This window comes from Chroicocephalus ridibundus, chromosome 15 (genome assembly GCF_963924245.1).
Source record: "Chroicocephalus ridibundus chromosome 15, bChrRid1.1, whole genome shotgun sequence".
In the NCBI taxonomy this organism is placed as follows: domain Eukaryota; kingdom Metazoa; phylum Chordata; class Aves; order Charadriiformes; family Laridae; genus Chroicocephalus; species Chroicocephalus ridibundus.
The window spans coordinates 2,888,104-2,907,458 of record NC_086298.1 but is presented as its reverse complement, the minus strand read 5'-3'; the positions used below and the strand labels follow the sequence as shown (position 1 = coordinate 2,907,458).

Sequence of the window (19,355 nt, the reverse complement as noted above, 5' to 3'; positions counted from 1 at the left end):
ACGGGGAGGCTGTTGCTGGTGTACATCTCCCGGCAAGCAGAGCACGGACCAAGAGGGAGGAAGGGCATTCTCAAAACCAGAGCACAAGGGCAGAACTGTGTTTCGTTCCAGCAGACCCTAAGAATATGGTGACCCCTTGACTGTGAAGATACTCTAAGCTAGGCAAGGGATAGGAGGGGAGATCATCCACAGTGTCCAGCCATCTGCAGCTCTTCCTCTTGGGCACCGCGGATCATGTCCCAGAAGCTTGGCGCTGCTGCAAATTTCATAGAATCACAGAATGTGTTGGGTTGGAAGGGACCTTTAAAGGCCATCTAGTCCAACCCCCCTGCAGTCAGCGGGGACATCTTGAACTAGATCAGGTTGCTCAGAGCCTCATCCAGCCTGGCCTTGAATGTCTCCAGGGATGGGGCCTCCACCACCTCTCTGGGCAACCTGGGCCAGTGTCTCACCACCCTCAGTGTAAAGAACTTCTTCCTCATGGCTAATCTAACCCTGCCCTGCTCTAGTTTAAACCATTGCCCCTCGTCCTATCGCTACATTACTTATTTGAGTAATTTCCCTGGGATGGCTGGATATCGAGCATCCCCAAAAAGTGACCCTGCTCTGCAGGAGGAAGCCCAGGCTGAGCCAGCAGCTCCAGACCTGCAGAGCCCAGTTCCTATCCCACTGGCCACATGCTGAAGGGGCTACCAGCCAAATCAACACTGTGCGGAGGAATCACATTCACAGTATCTCATCACACCTAAACCACCTCCCTTTGGGGACCGAAGGAATCCCACAAGGCCTCTAAACCCAACAGCAGGCAGATGAGGAGTTGGCGATTGCTCCTGCTGATCCCCGCCCCCAGCTCTCCGGTTGAGAGCACAAAGCCTCTCCAGCAAACACCGCATTCACCAGCCCAAAATTGCCCCAAAAGATTCAGTAACAGCCCACTAACCTTCATCATTAGGACAATGGTATTGAGCGCAATCATGACCATGATAAAATACTCAAAGGGAGGGGACACCACAAATTTCCACATCTTGTACTGAAAAGATTGCTTGTTCTGAGGCATGTAGCGGGTCAGTGGCTTGGCACTTATGGCGAAGTCTATGCAGGCCCTCTACAAAACAAAAAACGGGATGAAAAGAATACAAAAAAAAAAAAAGGGCTGGCAGTCTTTATCACTCATAATGTTGGGAGAGCAAGCGGCACATTTAGTGGAGGACGGTATTTCTACATGTTTCTCACACACGATGCGAGTACCGACTATGCCTGTAAAATGCAGCACAGGACCCCCAAATTACAATCGCTTTTGGACACTCGCTGAAATATTAAACCTCACGACGCTCCTCTGCCCCCCTGCAATCCGAGGAGACAGCTTTCCGTCCCAGCCCTGCTCGTGCTAGGTCCCGATCCCTTCCCGCGTAGTGGAAGGGAGTTATAAAGCCCCAGGCTCCCTTCAGGAAACACTCTGCCAATTCCTCCTGATACGTGATTGTAGGAACCGGAGGATTGATAAAGATGTTACCCATGTTTTAACAAAAAAGTATTGTGAAACCCAGGTACGTTCTCACACACAGCAAAACCTGCCCAGCTAATAACATTTCATACAACGTGAGCTGAACCCCACCAATAAATTATCCAACAAATATTACTGGGTGAACTCTCGAAGACCCTCTCAGTTGGCTATTTCTGTTCACATTACTACGAGTTTAAAACCGCATCCAAAATTTATTTCTACCCACAAGGATTTTTGATTCTGGACCATTTTCTCACCTTGGACTTAGATAAGAATTTAAAGTCTTAAACTAGTGCAAAAATGTTTTCTGCTCAGTTGAAAAACAGTGTGGGTAAAGCATCTCTAAATATTCTGCTTTATTTTGGACTTTTTGTTCATATCGACAAACAATGCGCTAATTAATAATTGATTAAGAAGTCATCTCTTTTCATCAAAAATCAGGTTCCAGTTTCAAAATAAACGAAAAGAGATGGTTCTTTTCACAACAGGTCACTGAGGCTGTGGGACGCCAGATGAAGGGTGTTGTGGATGCTAAAAATCTGCATGGGCTCAGGAGGAAACTGGATACATTCATGGAAGAAAGATACAGAGATGCCGCTAACTAAAGAAAAAACACCTTCAGCTCAGGAGGTTCCTGAACTGAAAATGATGGTATTTGGCAAGGCCTTAAAGAAAAGCTTCATATGTGCTTGCCCTGGTCTTACACTCTTCCCGAGGCGTCTACTTTCGGCTGCCGTCAGGAGGACGTCACCTCAGCCAGGCACAAAAGTGTCCTGGTGAGAGGAGCGTTCCTCTGGGGAGCTGGAGCAAGTGTAGCTCAGTTTGATTTCTGATGACGGGCCTCTAAAAGGCCAAAGATTTCTGGCTCCGTCCACACCTGCATGCTTGAGCTAACACGCAAGTCTATATTCACTTGGAAGCGGAGGTGAGGTCCACGGGGACGTGTGACAGTGCTTACTAATGTGCAGCGTTGAAGGGCTCTCCCTGGCTGTGTTTGTATGCAGAAGCTGAAACAATCCGTAATTTGTTTGGTCTCTACACCACGCACCCTCAGGTAGCGACTGCCCTAAAGTCCCCCACGGCACAGGAGGAACAAGGAGGGGGCTTCCACCGGTACCGAGGTGCTCTGAGCCCCCAGCTGCTAACTCCAGATTCAGAAGACGCGGGTACCTCGTTTTTCTCGAGGCTGCACTCTGACATCACTTTATCTCCTTGCTCTTGGAAGGTGATGATGATTAACGCCACAAAGATGTTCACAAAGAAAAAAGGGAAGACAACAAAATACACCACGTAAAAGATAGACATTTCCATTCGGTAGCCAGGGCTGGGACCCTGTTCCTCGTAGGTAGCATCCACTGAGTGCTTCAGCACACTGCAATCAAGCGCAAAGAGAGGAGAAAAGTCAATGAAATCAGCGTGAAGCACCAACGACACCCCGATAGTCACTCGCCGGCCTTCACTCATGCAGAGGGTTTTCCACGTATGCTCAGGTCAAACTCGCTCCCAACCTCTATGGCTGGGAAGAAGTTTTCCTTGAGGATATTTTTTAGGGAAAACCTTCGCCGTTTTCACCATTCTGCAGAATGGTGGAGATTTGCTACGTACAGATCCACTTATCCCCCTGGGCAAGGGGAGAGGATACAGTTAGATCTGGCTTCTCTTCTCTGGTCAACGGGGGTGAAGTAAGGGTGGGAAAGGAAAGGTGTAGATGATCTCCAAGTAGGGGAACACAGTGAGGGACTGGAGAAGGGAGACTGATGCTGTATGGTTTATTCTTTATTTTACGAAATAGCTGAACGTGGAGGATGGGGAAGGCCTGCCATGGAGAAACCCTGACTGTGAATTGCACTCCACGTGTCCCAGCAGGAAACTGCGCCAAAATAAAGTCATATTCTGAACAGTAAATATAATTTTGGGACTGTCATACCCAGCATACTTTCAGCATAGGTCACAATACTTTTCCCCCCTCATTTTCTTACGTTCCCATTATCATTTTTACTCCTGAGAAAGGCGTGCAAGTCCAAAAGACTGGAGCACGAAAGCTATTAAGTAATGAAAACAGCCTAAGCATCCCTGTGCAAGCGCAGGAGAACGGCAAGAAAAATGCAGGGCCCTGCCTGCTGATTCACCCAATAATCACTCAAGGGAAAGTAAAAGCTTCGCTGATAAAAGACTATTCTTATTTCATAGGTCACCTGCCATTTACGCGTCCCGCAGAGCTGTGGAAAGCTGCCATTACCTCCGAGACGATCACTGACCCTGCCGGTCCCGGGTACTCACGTTGGCCACCCTTCGCCCGTGGAGACGGTGAAGAGCGTGAGCAGAGCCCAGAGCACGTTGTCGTAGTGAAACTCGTATTTTTTCCATTCCCTGGGCTGCGCCTCCACCTCATTTTTTTCATAATCGAGGTACTGACCCCTGGGAAAAACAGTTTTAGACCAAATGAGAGAATTAAACCAAATCAGCCATTTCGCGTGACTGACTGGGAGGCATCAAAAAGCCCCAGTAGCAGAGTCCGACTGTGCGATGTATTAAAGACAAATAAAGAGACAGGCCCTAGGTTTGTAACAGAAATAAAGGCCAGTTTTGGAGACATTTTGAGCCACAGGAACTGCACCTGAGGTGCAGAAATGAAAGAAATTGTAATCAAGACATTCATCCATTAAGCAAAGCCATCGATTAACAGCGTGCTGGCCCCCAAACTTTCTGACCCCACAGAAAACTGTGCCGTTTGGCGGGGAGAAGTCTCTGGTTCCCACTTCAGAGTTGGACCTAACTGGGTTCTGCTTTGCGGGGCCGAGGCACCTGCCATCTGGAGAGTTCCCCTCCAACCTACGTTTTTCTACAGTTTCATGTTTCTTTCGGTAATATAGCTGCTTTATTGCAAGGAAGAACTGCGGCGACAGCCTCCGTGGCGGCTGCAGGCACACGGTCCCCCGCAGGGACGTGTCCTGCGTTTGCGAGGCAGCAGGAGAGGGGTAGCGTGGGCGGACATGGACGGGCCTGAGGATGCGCTTTGGGTGCCAAGAAAAAAAGGCGAGTGAGGGAGATGAACGCGGCGTTGAGTAAAGCACCTTGACAGTCTGCTGCACAGGACAAATCACGACAGAGCTTTTAAGGTATTCAAACACTGACCCTTTTTCTAGCTAATTAGGAGCTCTTTAACTTCCTAGCGACTCACTTCTGATTAATTATTCATTATGTTTTTCTAATTCATATGAGCCGTAAGAATCGAGGCAGCAGGTAAAAAAAGCAGTCAGGCCATCCCTTCAAAAACCCTTTACCTTAAAATCCCACCTAGCCCTCCCCGGGAAGAGGAGCCTGCTCCCCTGTGGCGTTAAATATTTGGGTAAGCGTTCGCTAGATGAGAGCAAGGAAGGACGCTGCTATTAAAACAACAAAAGGGAAAGTTCACCTCTAGGGTAATTGTGCTGAAGCATTGCTCTTACTCACAGGAGACTCATCAAGCTCAGCAGATACCCAACGGGTGGAGCTTTGGGACAGTCAAGGGAGCTGCTGCTGCCAGAGGGAAGTCGGGTTCCCCCCGGCCCCAGCCCCTGCCCCCCGCCGTACCTGCAGTCCTTCTCCAGCTCCTTCGACTCATCGGTGCAGTAGAAGAATCTGCCTTTGAAGAGCTGCACAGCAATGACGGCAAAAATGAACATGAAGAGCATGTAGACTATGAGGATATTGAGGACGTTCTTCAGGGAATTCACCACGCAGTCAAAGACAGCCTGGGGACGGGGGAGAACAAAGTTAAAAGGCTGAAAGGAAAGAAAAGCGCATCGAATGTCTTGGCATCTAGCATCTAATTACACTTGGGAGTAATTACCCAACCTACAACCCATGGCTGGTTTCATGGACTTGCACACCAAGTGTTTGACCAAGAGTCATGCTCCAGCTGTGAGAAATAACGCCACCTTCCAGCATCTCCCGCTTTCTTGGCGAGTTGGGCTGTGCTGCTGAATTGTCTGGTGCTGCCCGTAAAATTTAGAAGGACAATCACAGCTCGTTGAGATAAATATTAGTCCTAAGCAAATATTTCTATGGCCAATTATGACATGAAAAACGTACTCGTGTTTAATTTATTCCCAGTGGATAGGTAAAAACTCATCCAATGTGTTACTCATTGACCGTTATTTGAACTGTTTGAATAATAAGGAAAATACACCAGATACAAAACAACTAAATGCTTCGAATAATATTTTTCTAATGAACTGTCTATCAAAACCAAGCGTGACTAATCTAGGCAGCATATGTCACTCCAGAACTCTCTGCAAAGAACTTCTCAAATACATTTATTATTTGATTATTAGTCACTGATTCACTGTTACAAGTAATTTGCAGTTTAATTTTAGTCTGAGAAGTTTGTCATAATAATAGAAATTGAGCAGTCGCTGCCCAAGCGCGCGGTTTGTACAATGCTGTTCCTTTTTCTGTGAATGGAAGCGAATAAGGCACAAAATTACACTCCTGACGCAACCCAGAAATCCTGAATTAAAACACTGGAAATATCTCTAATCGCTCCATTAATCTCGCTGATTGTTGCATGCAAGACCATATCCAGGAAAAAAAAAAAAATAAAATTGAAAGAATTCTGAAGACAAACCATATGAATATGTGTTCTGCTTCACATTTAGCTTTCTGAATACTTCTTTAGAAGTGGTAAAATTACTCTGTAAAATGGCTTGAAAATAAGGAAGACATTCAATAAAAAGCAAGCGTTCGGCATCCTGCTGTAGGACTGAGCTACTGTTGACTGTTTTATGACCTAAGAGCCGTACATTTCAAATCTCTAAACAAATAAAGACCATTTTCTACATTGTTCAGCGTTATTCTTCCTTATCTTTTGAGGTAAATTTAGTATGCATAAAAAGGCATAAAAATCAAAATTATTTGAGCATGAATTGTGGGTAAGGACAAAAGCAAATCTATGTAACAGCTGACCCTGATTTCTACGTGCCGCTATGTGAAAATAGGAATTACCAGACATAGTTTCACCCTTGCAAAAGCACCCATCGCTTTTTTCCCCCGTCTCTCACAGAGAAGAGCCTGCAAGCAGTGATGCCGCGTGAAGACCTACAATAGCTATTCAAGAGTTCCCAAAACTCAGAAATTATTACATTTTGTAACTCCTTCCATTCTCTGCTTCCAGGGGCTGGCTGTATCTCAAAGCGTTCGTGAAATGGTGTTGAATAAGTCACCACAGGCCATTACATTTCTTTTACTTTGTAACTTAGTATTCTAGAGATGAAAGGGTACTGCTATAAAACCCTGCTCTATATATTCTTTAATAGAAAAGATGAACGGATTAAAAGTCCTCATACAGCAATGACATTTCTCTTTAGACAGACCGTGGAAAACCTTGCAATATTCATGTGAAGTTCTCTAGGGAAAGTCAAATACTCCAAAACCTATTTTCTCCGACATCATTTCTAAGATCGTCACACTTACGAACTGTAATTTAATTTATTTGCATTTTTTTTCTTGTCTTTTTTTAGAAGTTTGGGTTTAATTTGGCTTCACAATCGTTCATAATATTGCACACAATGTTTGCAAAAGAAACAAGTGTTTGACATTTGCTAAACATCTGCACAGCTATTTTTATATATCTGGCAAAGAGATTAATTGCAACAAAATAAAAGGAACAGAAATAACTTGGCTCAAGTTTAGTCCATCAGCTTCCACCCAGATCAGCTGCAAACCTCCAGAGAAGGAAAGATTGGTGGTTATTCTCTAACCTTTAGTTTTGGGAGCCGTTTAATGGTCTTCAGCGGTCTTAGGACCCGGAGAACTCGCAGTGACTTGATTGTGTTGATGTCCTTGCCTTTGGTTCCTCTGCAAGGGATAAAAGGCACAAGAACAACAGAGGGAATTGTTTGGTCCTCAGGTCACTAATCAAAATGTCTATAGATACCCAGTGTGGTTTTGGTTGTGGAAGTGGTTTGGGTTTGTTGGGTTTTTTTTACAGGTTTTGGGTGCCATCCTCACCATGGATGCAGATGGAGTGCGGATGGAGAAGAACGCCCACTTGAGACGCGTTAATCACCGCACAGGAGGAAGGCTGCGGGCAGGACGTGGTCCTTGCAACGTTCAGCCATACGTGCTCTCCAGCCTTCGCTCACTTCCCAACTACTCACCGAGCATCACCCAGGGACTGGTGACCTTCCTGCCCCAACTCCCCACCAGGGCAACGGTCAAAGCCAGGGCAGCAGCCCCCAGGAGAGGAGGCTCGGTATATCCATCCCAGCCCCAGGCAGGAGAAGTGAGAAAGTCACACTTGGGTCTCCTCCCTCCCACGCACCTGGGTGAGACAGGAGCATGTTTCTTTGTGTGCTTCTTGCACTTCTCTGGCAGGGACGTTGTGTCTAGACAAGCAGTGGCCAGAGGGAACTGGAGCCTTCATGGTGACAGATGGAGCTCTCCCGGGGACCAGAGCTACTCCATGCCCGTACCCTCATCCTCAAGTCTCTCTTGGAAGACATGCTACCAAACCCATGCAGGAACATGTAATATGACGGCATATTACATGCCTGGAACAGTGCTAGGGCAACTTCCCACTCAGGCATGCAGGTGCTGTAAGTCACATTTTGTTTTTACTTGTTGTTAAAACTGAGTGCAAGACTTGAGACCGTTCCTCTTGTTACCATTAAGACGTTTTTAGGGGAAGGACAGAGTTCCTTTCCTCGTGCACTTCCAAAATACATAAAAAAGACACAGTGACATCTCCTTCCAACCCAACAGCAAAACAATGGCATTCCCCTTCGTTTCATATGAAGTGAAAAATGGGATGAAAACCTTCAACAGAGTTTTGTTGATGACTACGGGTTTGGGTCTGAGACTGTATTGAGGTAACACAGGTGTGAATGAATAACACGTTGAACGGATGCTGAGATACCTATTCTATGCTCTTCCAGTTTGCTAAACATTTCTTTTCTCCAACAGGAAAGCAATAGGAACATAAGGAACCCAAGAGACACACAAGAGATACATGCGGGTAGGGGACTGCAAAGCCTCCCCCCCCGTTGGCACTCTGCTAAGGGACAAGCACTGAGAGCGGAGGAAACCACCCGGTTTCGTGGCTGCCTGACCTTGCTCGGCTCTGGAAGGTGCCTTTGTGCAATCTATCCACTTCTAAAAGACTAACAACTCAATCCTAATGCTGTACTGCTCAATACTAACACCAGACTGGAATCCGCAACCTAGAAACACACACTCCTGTCTCATCTCCGGTCTCTTTCTCCAATTCCCAGTCTCTGCGGTTGTCCTGAAATGCAATAAACAGTCAGACACAAGGAATTTCTGGAGGGCCGTGGGTTGTATCCCGATGACTTATAGGTTGAACACAAGTTGCCTTTGCACATGATTTAACCGAAATGGAGGAGAGGGGGGAGCAGGATGGCGAGTTACCTGGTCTTTCCCTGTCTCGTCTTTCAGGGCTGCTTTGGGGACGTTTTAATCAGCCGCAGATGGATCCTGACTGTTGGCACGGCTGTAAATCCAGGTGATTGAGCTAATACTCATGGAGTTACAGGACTGATTTAATGCCACAATCTAACTATTACATATTTCAAAGAAATCATTTTTGATTCTCATTAGAGACCCTTCAATCTGGTCAAGATGAAGTAGACATTGCCAACACAGCCTTTACGGGCTTTCTCTTCAGGTTTTAGCCTAGCTGAAGATCTGGCCCGTGTTTGGCTTTGCATACTTGCTTTCAAGTCACCAACTCCCAGCAAGCAACGATCCTGCCACAGTCACTGCAGCTGTCTCCTTGTCACCATAGCCTCCAGCTGAGCTCCAAACTGGAGCTCCCCTACTCCCCAGGCAGCTTTGTCTGATCCTCAGCGATGCCCTGGCCACAAAGCACTTTGTTCGGCCTCTCAAGGAGGACAGTCAGTGGCAGGAGGGAAGGAGAAGGGGAAATAGGTTACTGGGGAGGAGATACCACCTGGCTTGGCCAGCCAGCCTGGCCCCATGGCTGATGGTCACCCAGCACATGCCCATCACCTTGGCTGCCCCCGCGGCTCCCTCCACCCTCTCCCCTCTGCAAGACCAAGCAAATCGTTGGGTTGCTCCATGTTGCCTGGCCATAGATGAGGAAGCCAGGGCAGACAGGGTGAAGCGGCAGGAGGTGAGGAAGGTAGAGGTGAGAGAAGAGTGAAGGTGAGAGGGTTAAGGGACTTGTGGTTGGGGCAGAAGGAGAAAAAAAGAAAAGAGGTGGGATACCCCGGTCCAGAACTATACCCAATTCTCGATCATTTGTGGCCGCGTTTCTGGTTTGCAGATTAAGACACACAGCCCAGCTTAGCAGAGCAGCCACTGGCAGGTACCAACAGAACAAATAAACCCCAACAGTCCTCGCCGGGGTTCAAGCAGAACCACCGAATATTTCTGTGAGGCGTCTTCCAGTGCTGCTGATTCCAGGAGACGTAAACACCTGTTTACTGCTGCCGTGCATTTGCACCGAACAGCAACTGTACTCGTAAGGCCTCCTGGAAGGGAAGCTCAAGGCGAGAACAGAGACACTTCTCCGCTCTGAAGGAGCTCGCTCAGGTCTCAGGGCTGGCTCCAAGCCTGAAGTGACAACCTCTGTGGACTTAATACTTCTAGGAAGGTTAAACAGACCTACTGGGGACTAGTGAATAGGTGGGGCAGAACAAATCCTTCCTCCTGGGACTACGAGAGAAGGAGCTGTTTTTCCCTCGCATGGGCAGGCGTGCGGATGACTGCACCGAGAGCTTGGAGGTGAAGGGCAGCCAGCTCCAGCCCTACAAAATTCCTTCTGCCTGAACGAAGGACACGAAGAAAGGTTGATTTAATTTTTCTTCTTTTTTTTTCCTTTCAGGCACCTAAGCAAATAAAGAGCGTGAGCCAATTAAATGTTAATGGGATTTATGATCTAAGTCATATAGAGAATCCTGAAAAATCACACTTATTTCTTGTCACAGCAAGGTTCCTGCCATAGGAGAAAGCTTTTTCAATGGACTGGTACTCTGAACTAGAGTGATGCAAATTACATTTTAGTTAAGTGGGTCTGCAACTATTTCAGCCTGTCGAATAAAACCTTAAGGGTTGTTTTTGGTGGTTTTAAGAACCCCTTCTGCCAATATTGGTTTTTACACCACTCTCATACACAGCTAGACGTCACACAAAATAAAAGCTCTGGATGGAAGTAGGGTTCAGTCCAAAGGTGTACACAAGCACACATTTGACCGGAACATTTCTCACAACAAAAATAAATTGCTACGGAAGGACAAGATCTTAGGTGACTGCAGAATGACAGCTACAAAATTCAGAAGGGCTACAGAAGATCAAGCAGGATAAAGACAGACAGCCAACAGAAGTCCAATGACTTTAAAAGAAAAAAAATAAAGAACATCACGAAGGAAAAAATTGCATTAGGTCAACTGTGGTTGCATGAGGCCAGTTCTGTTTTTTCTGGGGCAGTGTGCTGCTCATTTATTTAAAACATTAAAAATATTTTAAAAGAGCTTTACTTGGCCTTTTTTCCTTTAATAAATAAAAGATCCTTTAAAAAATTAATAGTTCTTTAAAATGGAAGCTTCTTGTGTCTGTTCCTCCTGCCAGCAGCTCTGATTTCACGTAACGTGGGCCTCTTAGAGTCATGCCATCAAATATTCAGAGTAGGGTGGAACCGCTGCCTTCTGCAATTGCCTGAAATCCCCGAGGCAGAAAGTGAATTCCTCCACCGAAGAGTAAATGAGGTCACACAACTCTGCCCAAGCACAAAGCCACCCTCTTCCAGGGCCTAAATGATGTGGTTTCCTAGACAGAAGAAAGAGAGAAGTGCCCAATTTCCTGGACAACACCAAAGACCTTTCTTTGCTTCCTTTTCATCACATTCCAGGGTTATCTGCTGTGGAGGAGCCCACCCGAGCTCCTGCCCTGCTCACAGCTGCAGCGTGAGATGATGCAGCTCTGTCTCCCCTGCTGTCACCAACATAGAACCGTGCCGATGACAAAACCGCCACCGCCTTGAAGAACATCACAGAATGGTTTGGGTTGGAAGGGACCTTAAAGCCCACCCAGTGCCACCCCCTGCCCTGGGCAGGGACACCTCCCACCAGCCCAGGTTGCTCCAAGCCCCGTCCAACCTGGCCTTGAACCCCTCCAGGGATGGGGCAGCCACAGCTTCTCTGGGCAACCTGGGCCAGGGGCTCACCGCCCTCACAGCAAACAATTTCCTTCTGATATCTCATCTAAATCTCCCCTCTTCTAGTTTAAAACCGTCACCCCTCGTTCTATCACTCCACTCCCTGATAAAGAATCCCTCCCCATCTGCGCCGTAGATGGTTAAATGCAACTTTTGCTACCTCCTTCTTTACAAATTGCCCCTGCCAACCTCTCAAAACATGCTCTGTTTGGGTGTCAAAGACTTTTCACCAATGTCGCATTGCCCCAACTGCACAAAATTAGTCCTGAAGCTTCCAGCACTGCTAATGCAATTTAGAGGTGCAATCCTCTGAACGAGAATAAAACTCCTTCTTTAAACCTAGTTATTAAGATTTTCATGAATTGCAACTCACACATTAACGATGCACCCACTAAGTCATCCCTTCAATTCTTTTTGGTACAAATATATCTGCTTATTATCGCTTCTGACTCTCTGGTCAAGGCTCTCCGGTCTACGTGGCTTTCTAGTCTGCTTCTATCCTCTGCTTAAAGAAAATTAGGATGAATGAGGTTTGTTAAGGGAAAATAGGTTTCACTGAATAATGAGTAATAAAGGGACAAAGGAGTCGATGCAATGGGTGTAACATGGTTCGTTTCCACAGTGGCAAGTGTGTGTACACACGTTTGACAGGCATAACAGTGCAGCAAGAGACAGGAATAACGTATTACCCCATGAAACTCCTAGAGAGAGATTCCAGCAAGGAGAAGACAAAGAAAGAGCAGAGTCAATGACAAACAGAAACATAAGGCTATACAGTGCACCCCATGCCCATAGAGATACGCGCTGGCAGATAATCCCATCCCCGGTCCCACACCCACCAACGCAGTGTTCGTAAAAACAAACCAGCAGGGAAGCAACAGATTTGCTCTACAGCGTAGACCCACACATCCCCCCACGGCGCATCAGCCTGACGAGCCGACAGGAAAAATATACCTTCACCCTCCCCACGCTTCGGGAGGTAATAAACCTCTCCGTTGTCTGGCCAACGCTCTTTGCTTTTTCAGAGAGTAGCGTGAAATTCTGCCCGTCCCTGCCACCTTTCTGTTGGTGAAAATGTAAAGATGCAATCTCTCTCTGCTGCTATTCATCAGCTATTTCTACTGAATGAAGAGATTTTTGCACCTGGGGCTGGTAAATTCTGATGACAAATTTACCGGCTGGCTTTAAGCTCCTCTACTTCTATTTCCCTAAAGGCTAAAACCTGTCTGTGTGCTTGTGGCATGTTTATCTCTAGAAAAAGAGAGGGATTTCTCTTTGAAATACATTGCTAAGCGGAAGGCATTATTTTATTATCGTCATCATCAGTATTATTTATGTTTCTAGCGTCTCACTGGGGGCCTTGCTTTAAAAAAAAAAATTAATTTTTTTGAACTACAGTCGAGCACAGAATAGCTTCTAAAGAGCTACAGGCAGAAGGTAGACTGATAGCTGGTTTGAGAGGCCGAGATGGATTTTATGAACCTTGCAGCAATGACTGATACCATCTCGTATGCCTAAACAAACATAGGCTGTTGCAATATTCCGGATGGAAGCGTTTCAGGGAGCTCTGTTTTTCCTAGGTTTTCAGTGATGTGTCCATTCAGCAAAAGGTTGCTTTCCTGGACACCAACGAGGGCAAGAACGTACAGGAGAATTAAATCCCACCCGCTGCATGGCGTTTGTGCATTCTTGCAAACACAAACTGCGAACAGCCACATTAAATACATTTTTACAGTGACACTGATGATGAGTGACAGGACTGCAGTGTTTGCTAGAAAAAGCCCACTAAAAAAATCCAAAACAATGAAGTTCACCCAGTTTATTCTCCAAAAGCTCGTTTTTCAGAATTATCAAAATTCAGCAGGCTCACTGCGTCCGTCTGGTCTAACTCAATGACTCAGTTGAGCTGAGGACATGACTATCTACCCAATTTCCAGCTGAACAGTCCGAGACGTGTTAGTATTCGTAACTGGACTAGCGGGAACTGGATTTCCTGCTCTCAGATTAGACCAGAGATACTGCCAGTATTCTCCGAATCGGCCGTCAGCGCTCCCGCTGCCAGCTGCCACGTGGACAAGTGGCAGAGGTGGCCGTCACGATGAAAATCACGGAAGAAATTCAAATTTTCCCAAGTCTCAGGAACAGGTTTGGCTCTCACGTGGGAGGCAGTGAATCGGCAGGCAGGTTTTATGCATTCGCTTTCTGTAAATCCCTGCTCAATACTTACTCGAAGAGCATGTAAAATAGAAGCAGCTTGGGGCAGGCTGTTCTGAAGCACAGTCAGGGGATGTGCAAGTCATTTATTGGGAGGCCGATGAGGTGCTGTTAGATATTCATGGCCCGACGTGAGCAATAGAAAACCTGAGCACAAAGAGGCTCAGAAGGATTAAAAATTATTCATTTTAATCCATAACGGGTTTGAAAGAAAATCTTGCTCAAAGAGAAGATGTTTTAAAGGCAAACCCCGATGTTTGTTCTCGCAGCACAGGGATTAGCTCTGAAGGGCTCACAAAATGCCCCTTTTTCCCAGTCTGCCTTGAAAGTTTGAATTCTTAACGGAAAAGAGAAATTCTCGGTGAACCACGGACTTGGGTAATATTGTTTTGCCAACTTATACTTGTGATTAATGTTATTGTACTTCTATACCGCTCTTCAATTCAGAGGAGCTCCGTTAACTTGCTAAACTTTTTTGCCAGTAAGTTTTTGCTTAACTCAGTCTGACCACATCCAGTTCTGAAAGACGTGATGCTAACATACATATATATATATATATATGCAGGGAAACTGAGCCACACACAAGCCTAGTCAAGCTTAAAAAGCACCCTGGTTTTGGATGCCCAATTTTAGGTAAGACACTCCCCAGACCAGCTGACAACCTTGCTTACGGCAGAGCACTCCCGTCCTCTGAAAAGCAAATTCCTAAGGAATAATGACATCGTCTTTAAAGAGGAGGGCAGCGTCCCTTTGAAAAAAAGGGAAAAGCATGACTTGCTCCAAGGTCAAAACAATTCTTCAGTGTAGGACTGGGCACAGAAAGCCTCAAAAAATTGCCACTGTCACTTCCACTGAAAGACAGCAAACGGTGTGGCTGGATCATCTAATCATTTACAGGAAGGCTCTGGTCACAGCTGACAAAAAAAATAGAGGATTAAAGAATTTGCATGTATATCTCAAGGTGCATTTCCCCATTCCATGTTTAATACAACCTATTCGGAAAAAAGGGAAAAAGAGAAGTGTCACTCCTCAACTCAAGAGTGCCAATCCCGCCTCCTTCTGTTGAACCACCCCATGGTCAAATTAGCTGCGGTGGTTTTTATCCAGAATTTGCCATGAAGAATAGAAGATCTGAAATATGCATCTCTCAGCCCTGATGCGAAAGGAATTTTGGCACCTCAGAAGATGAAAAACTCCTTTGAAATACGCCAGGCCAACCTTGCCAGAAAGGTCCCACTAACTTTTTACACTGTGAGGGACGCGGCAGTATTTTTCATCAGCAGAGCACGTCAGAGGAGCAATGGCAGTGGCTGTCTGCCCAAAAATTACTGCCAGTCTAAAATAGACAAGACACGCTTCCGCAGTTCCTTGACAAAGGTGAATGCCTTTTCTCATTAGCAAGTAAAACAGTGCTAATTTCATCGCCTCCTCTAATCACCGTGTCAACAAACAGGTGAGTGGAGTTTGGGCATGGGCTGCTAAACGTTCACTGTAATTACTCAAGGCTAATTTAGCAGAAGATTAATCTGGCCAAATCCTGTAGCCTGTTTCCAGGTCACCTCCTAGAATGTCTCAGGAAAATATTTGCAATACAATTATTCCATGGTCCAGAACTACAAGTGGAAAATTTCTTTCCACCGTCCAACCCTGAGCTCCCCAAATTCTGAAGAACCTGCATTGCTCTTCCTCTGGTCTCTTCTGAGAAAAAATGCTCAAACCAAAAGCTGATCTTCGCTCTCAAAAAGCAATTCCTCTGTGCCTGTTGCTCAGAATACTCCATGACATTAAATAAGTACATGGAACATTATTTAAGGTCACAAATAGAGAGCTGTGATTGAGGGAGGGAGTAATTAGCCTCAGAAGTAAAACTCTCTGGAAAGGCAAGTACCCTGAATGAGGGAGGAGGAGGAGAGAGAAATAGCAAGGGTATATGAACCAGAAATACCCCTGACTCTAGAAATAATGTTTCGTAAAGAGTTCACCGAGCTATCAGCTGATTTCATTAACTACTTTTTCCACAGTAAGAACAATTTTTAAAACAATTGCCTGAAGACACTGGACTGCCACAAACTGTTATAACGTGTCCTTGAAAAGAAGTTGGCCAAACGGTCACAAAAATCTTGGCTTAATGTTTGAATGAACAGTGAATGGACTCACCCTAAAGCTGGGAGAATTTTCAAGATATTCTACAACACACATTTAGGGGTTTGTTGTTTTGTTGTTTTTTTTCTTTTCCCCAGCTACGGGATGATAAAGGGCAGAAACTGAACATTTTGCCAAGAAATGGAGCCACAAACTTTACGCTTCAACTAGCTCTGTGCCAGCGTCCTGCCTCCTCTGCAACTTATTTCCTAGAAATTGGGACGTTAAGGAAAATGTACTTACGAGAAGGCAAATGCCACCAAGGCCCCACTGACCACAATGAAGTCCAGGATATTCCACAGGTCACGGAAGTAGGAGCCAGGGTGGAGTAACAGCCCCAAGTCAATCATCTTCAGAGGAAACACAGCAAAAGAAAGAGTTTTAATAAACCAAGTACCAAATCAAGACTACCAAGGTATGGAGCAAGGTCCTTGATCAAATGACCCTTCACAAACTCTTCTTTGGGGCTTCACAGCAGCAGGGTAACGTCTAGATGCTCAGTCAAGCTGCCCATCTCTAATAGGCACAGACAGCTCCGTCAAAACCAAAGTTGAAGCCAATAATCCATAACCAAAAGCACGAAAGCCAAAAGTACCAACTGCTACATAGGATTCTTTGCACAGACACGCACTTTTACACAACCACAGCTACTAAAGATATTCTTATTTTCCTCCACAAAACGTGAGATTAAAGAAACCAGGTGAGCTGATACAGAAAGGCATTTGTTGGGCACTGTCTACTTCCAAGTGCTGTTCCCGAGCCAAGGCTTCCCATCACCATCGGTCCAGGCGTCCTGCTCCACCCTCCCTCCAGCTTCCCAGAAGTAGATGATGGAAATCTGAACGGGGAGGTGAACCGTTCTGCTTGGAAAAATTCTTACCTTGATCACCATCTCAAACGTAAAGACACCCGTAAATATATAATCCAAGTATTTCAGAGCCTAAATGGGAAAGAGAAATGAGTATTAGGGAAGACCATCCAGTGAAGGGCTATGAAGATGCTGAGGGGATGGAACACCTCTCTGATGAAGAAAGGCTGAGGGACTTGGGGCTCTTCAGTCTGGAAAAAAGACGACTGAGGGGGGATCTTATCAACGCTGATAAATACTGAAAGGGGGATGGGGCCAGGCTCTTCTCAGTGGTGCCCGGGGACAGGACAAGAGGTAACGGGCACAAACTTGAGCATGGGAAGTTCCACCTCAACATGAGGAGGAACTTCTTTGCTGTGAGGGTGGCAGAGCCCTGGCACAGGCTGCCCAGAGAGGTGGGGGAGTCTCCGTCTCTGGAGACATTCCAACCCCGCCTGGACGCGTTCCTGTGCCACCTGCTCTGGGTGACCCTGCTCTGGCCGGGGATGGGACTGGGTGATCTCCAGAGGTCCCTGCCAACCCCCACCGTTCTGGGATTCTGTGAAATAATCTGCGCATGAGCAAAAAGTCTATTCTAGCAACGGTCTATTTGCTACAACAGGGAAATATCATCTGATGGGAGGTTTTCAAATAGTTTAGGCACAAACTTGAATCATCTGATTTAAACAGCAACATTTTTTCCGGTCCTTGCCACACTGCAGTATGCAGGCCCATGGGTTGCTTCAGTGCACCTGCACGTATGGCAGGTTTAATAAGGCAAAATAGCTATTTCAAATCGAATTATTTAAATACCCTTTCCTAAAGAGCTTATTTGCCAGCATCTGTGTAGCAGCCTGGGTTTCTCCTCTGCTGGAGCTGGTGACAGTATTATTAAAGACCTTGGGAAAGTAAGAGAGTGATAAAGTCCTTTTTGAAAAACTGATTCCATGGTTATTAAGGATGAGGAAAATAGATTGCTGGTAGTTCCTTCAGCTCATTGCAGATACAGGGATTCGTGGATCCTCTTCTGGAAAAAGCTAATACTGACCAGATTCAGAAGCAGGAGGCCAGGCCAGGCAATTCCTGCTCGGACCTGGTTTGCCAACTGTGCTCTGAAGCAATTCAGTTCCTTAATCTGTTTAAGGGCTGGATGAACACGGACTCCATGGCACACATCCTGGTAAGCGCAATACCAGTCCATTCAAATATCTATAGATACCTCCTAAATTTTAACGTAATTCTGTGGATGGCATGCACCTATTCGCAGTCGGATTCATATGATTATACGCAGTGGATGGATGTTGTCAATATAAATATCACACTACATCCACACACTGCAACTATCTACGCTGAAGAGTCCAAAATTAGGCAACTGCACCTTGCAATTTCTATACTTAATCCCCAGTTCTGTAGGCTCCCAGTTGTCCGTGTACCTGTAACCAGCCCGGTGCCGGTGTCCTCATGTGAATGTGCTCGAATAAAGACACCCAGCTGGCTGCTTGACGAACGCGCCTGGGCTGCACGTCCCTGCGCGGAAGGTGGCACACTCCATTTCTGCTCCTAACAGCGCCCATCCATGAAGTCTTCTACTTTGGTTTGACACCCACGGATGAGCAGATTTTCTACTAATTCTAGCAGATTGCTACCATGCTAGAAAGCCATATCTGGTTTTATTTCCTCAGGCTCTGCTCTAGCAGGAGCAGGGGATTTTAGGACAATTTCAGCCCTGGCTTGTGACTGGGGAAGCTCTTCCCATTGCTGAATGGTGCATAGGCTTTGCAGGCTTCTTCCACGTAAGTCACACCAGCCAAACAACCAGTGATTTCCAAGTTCTCAAACTCAAAGGTGGTTGAAGCAGCAGAAAGGGACAGGAATTGTGAGCGTTTTCATAGTAGAACAAGCTAGTTTGAGCATGTTATTAAAGAAAGCTCCCATTTTGCACTTGCCAGTGCACCGCGTTATCTCTGGGAGATGGGAACAGATATGCCATGTGCATCACTGCCGGGAGAAGCAGGACAGCTTTATTCTGGCCGTGTTGGTTGGTACTCACATCATTCCTCGGTGACTCGGCTTGGACAGGGTCTTCTGCAGCCAGGGCGATGCTGCTGAGGGCTATCACTATGAGGATGACCATCTCGAAATAGCGCAGGTTGACGATGTAGTGGAAGAGGCGGCGAATCCTACAAACAACATAAGCACACAGGAGGGCTATTGCGGGTGCTGGAAGTCAAGTGGCAGAAGACTGGCAGAAGGCCAACGTCCATCAGGAGTATCACCTTTAGGATTCCTAATACAATAGTGGTAAGAAAATAAACGCTAGGATCAACGGTTTTAAACTCCAGTTTGCAACAGATCTGTGGTGAGAGTTAAAGACGGGTATTTAACATCTGCACCGGTCTCTACGCCCTCTGCAAAGCAACAACATCTACCCATCCATTTATCTAACCATCTATCAAAAGGGCACTGAGAGC

The 19,355-nt window shown here is 46.2% G+C and overlaps 1 protein-coding gene across 9 annotated transcripts in view; it reads right to left on the bottom strand.

The window, feature by feature from the left end:
- Positions 1–19,355, bottom strand: part of CACNA1B (calcium voltage-gated channel subunit alpha1 B) — a 311,383-nt gene that overhangs the window by 56,959 nt on the left and 235,069 nt on the right. For all 9 annotated transcript variants that reach the window (XM_063353305.1, XM_063353296.1, XM_063353297.1 and 6 more), the window contains 8 exons: positions 18,935–19,064; positions 16,918–16,977; positions 16,281–16,387; positions 7,246–7,342; positions 5,078–5,238; positions 3,785–3,922; positions 2,675–2,876; positions 941–1,105 (listed from right to left, as the gene is read on the bottom strand). In XM_063353305.1, the coding sequence (XP_063209375.1) occupies positions 941–1,105; positions 2,675–2,876; positions 3,785–3,922; positions 5,078–5,238; positions 7,246–7,342; positions 16,281–16,387; positions 16,918–16,977; positions 18,935–19,064 (1,060 nt within the window). The remainder of the gene's footprint in view (positions 1–940; positions 1,106–2,674; positions 2,877–3,784; positions 3,923–5,077; positions 5,239–7,245; positions 7,343–16,280; positions 16,388–16,917; positions 16,978–18,934; positions 19,065–19,355) is intronic.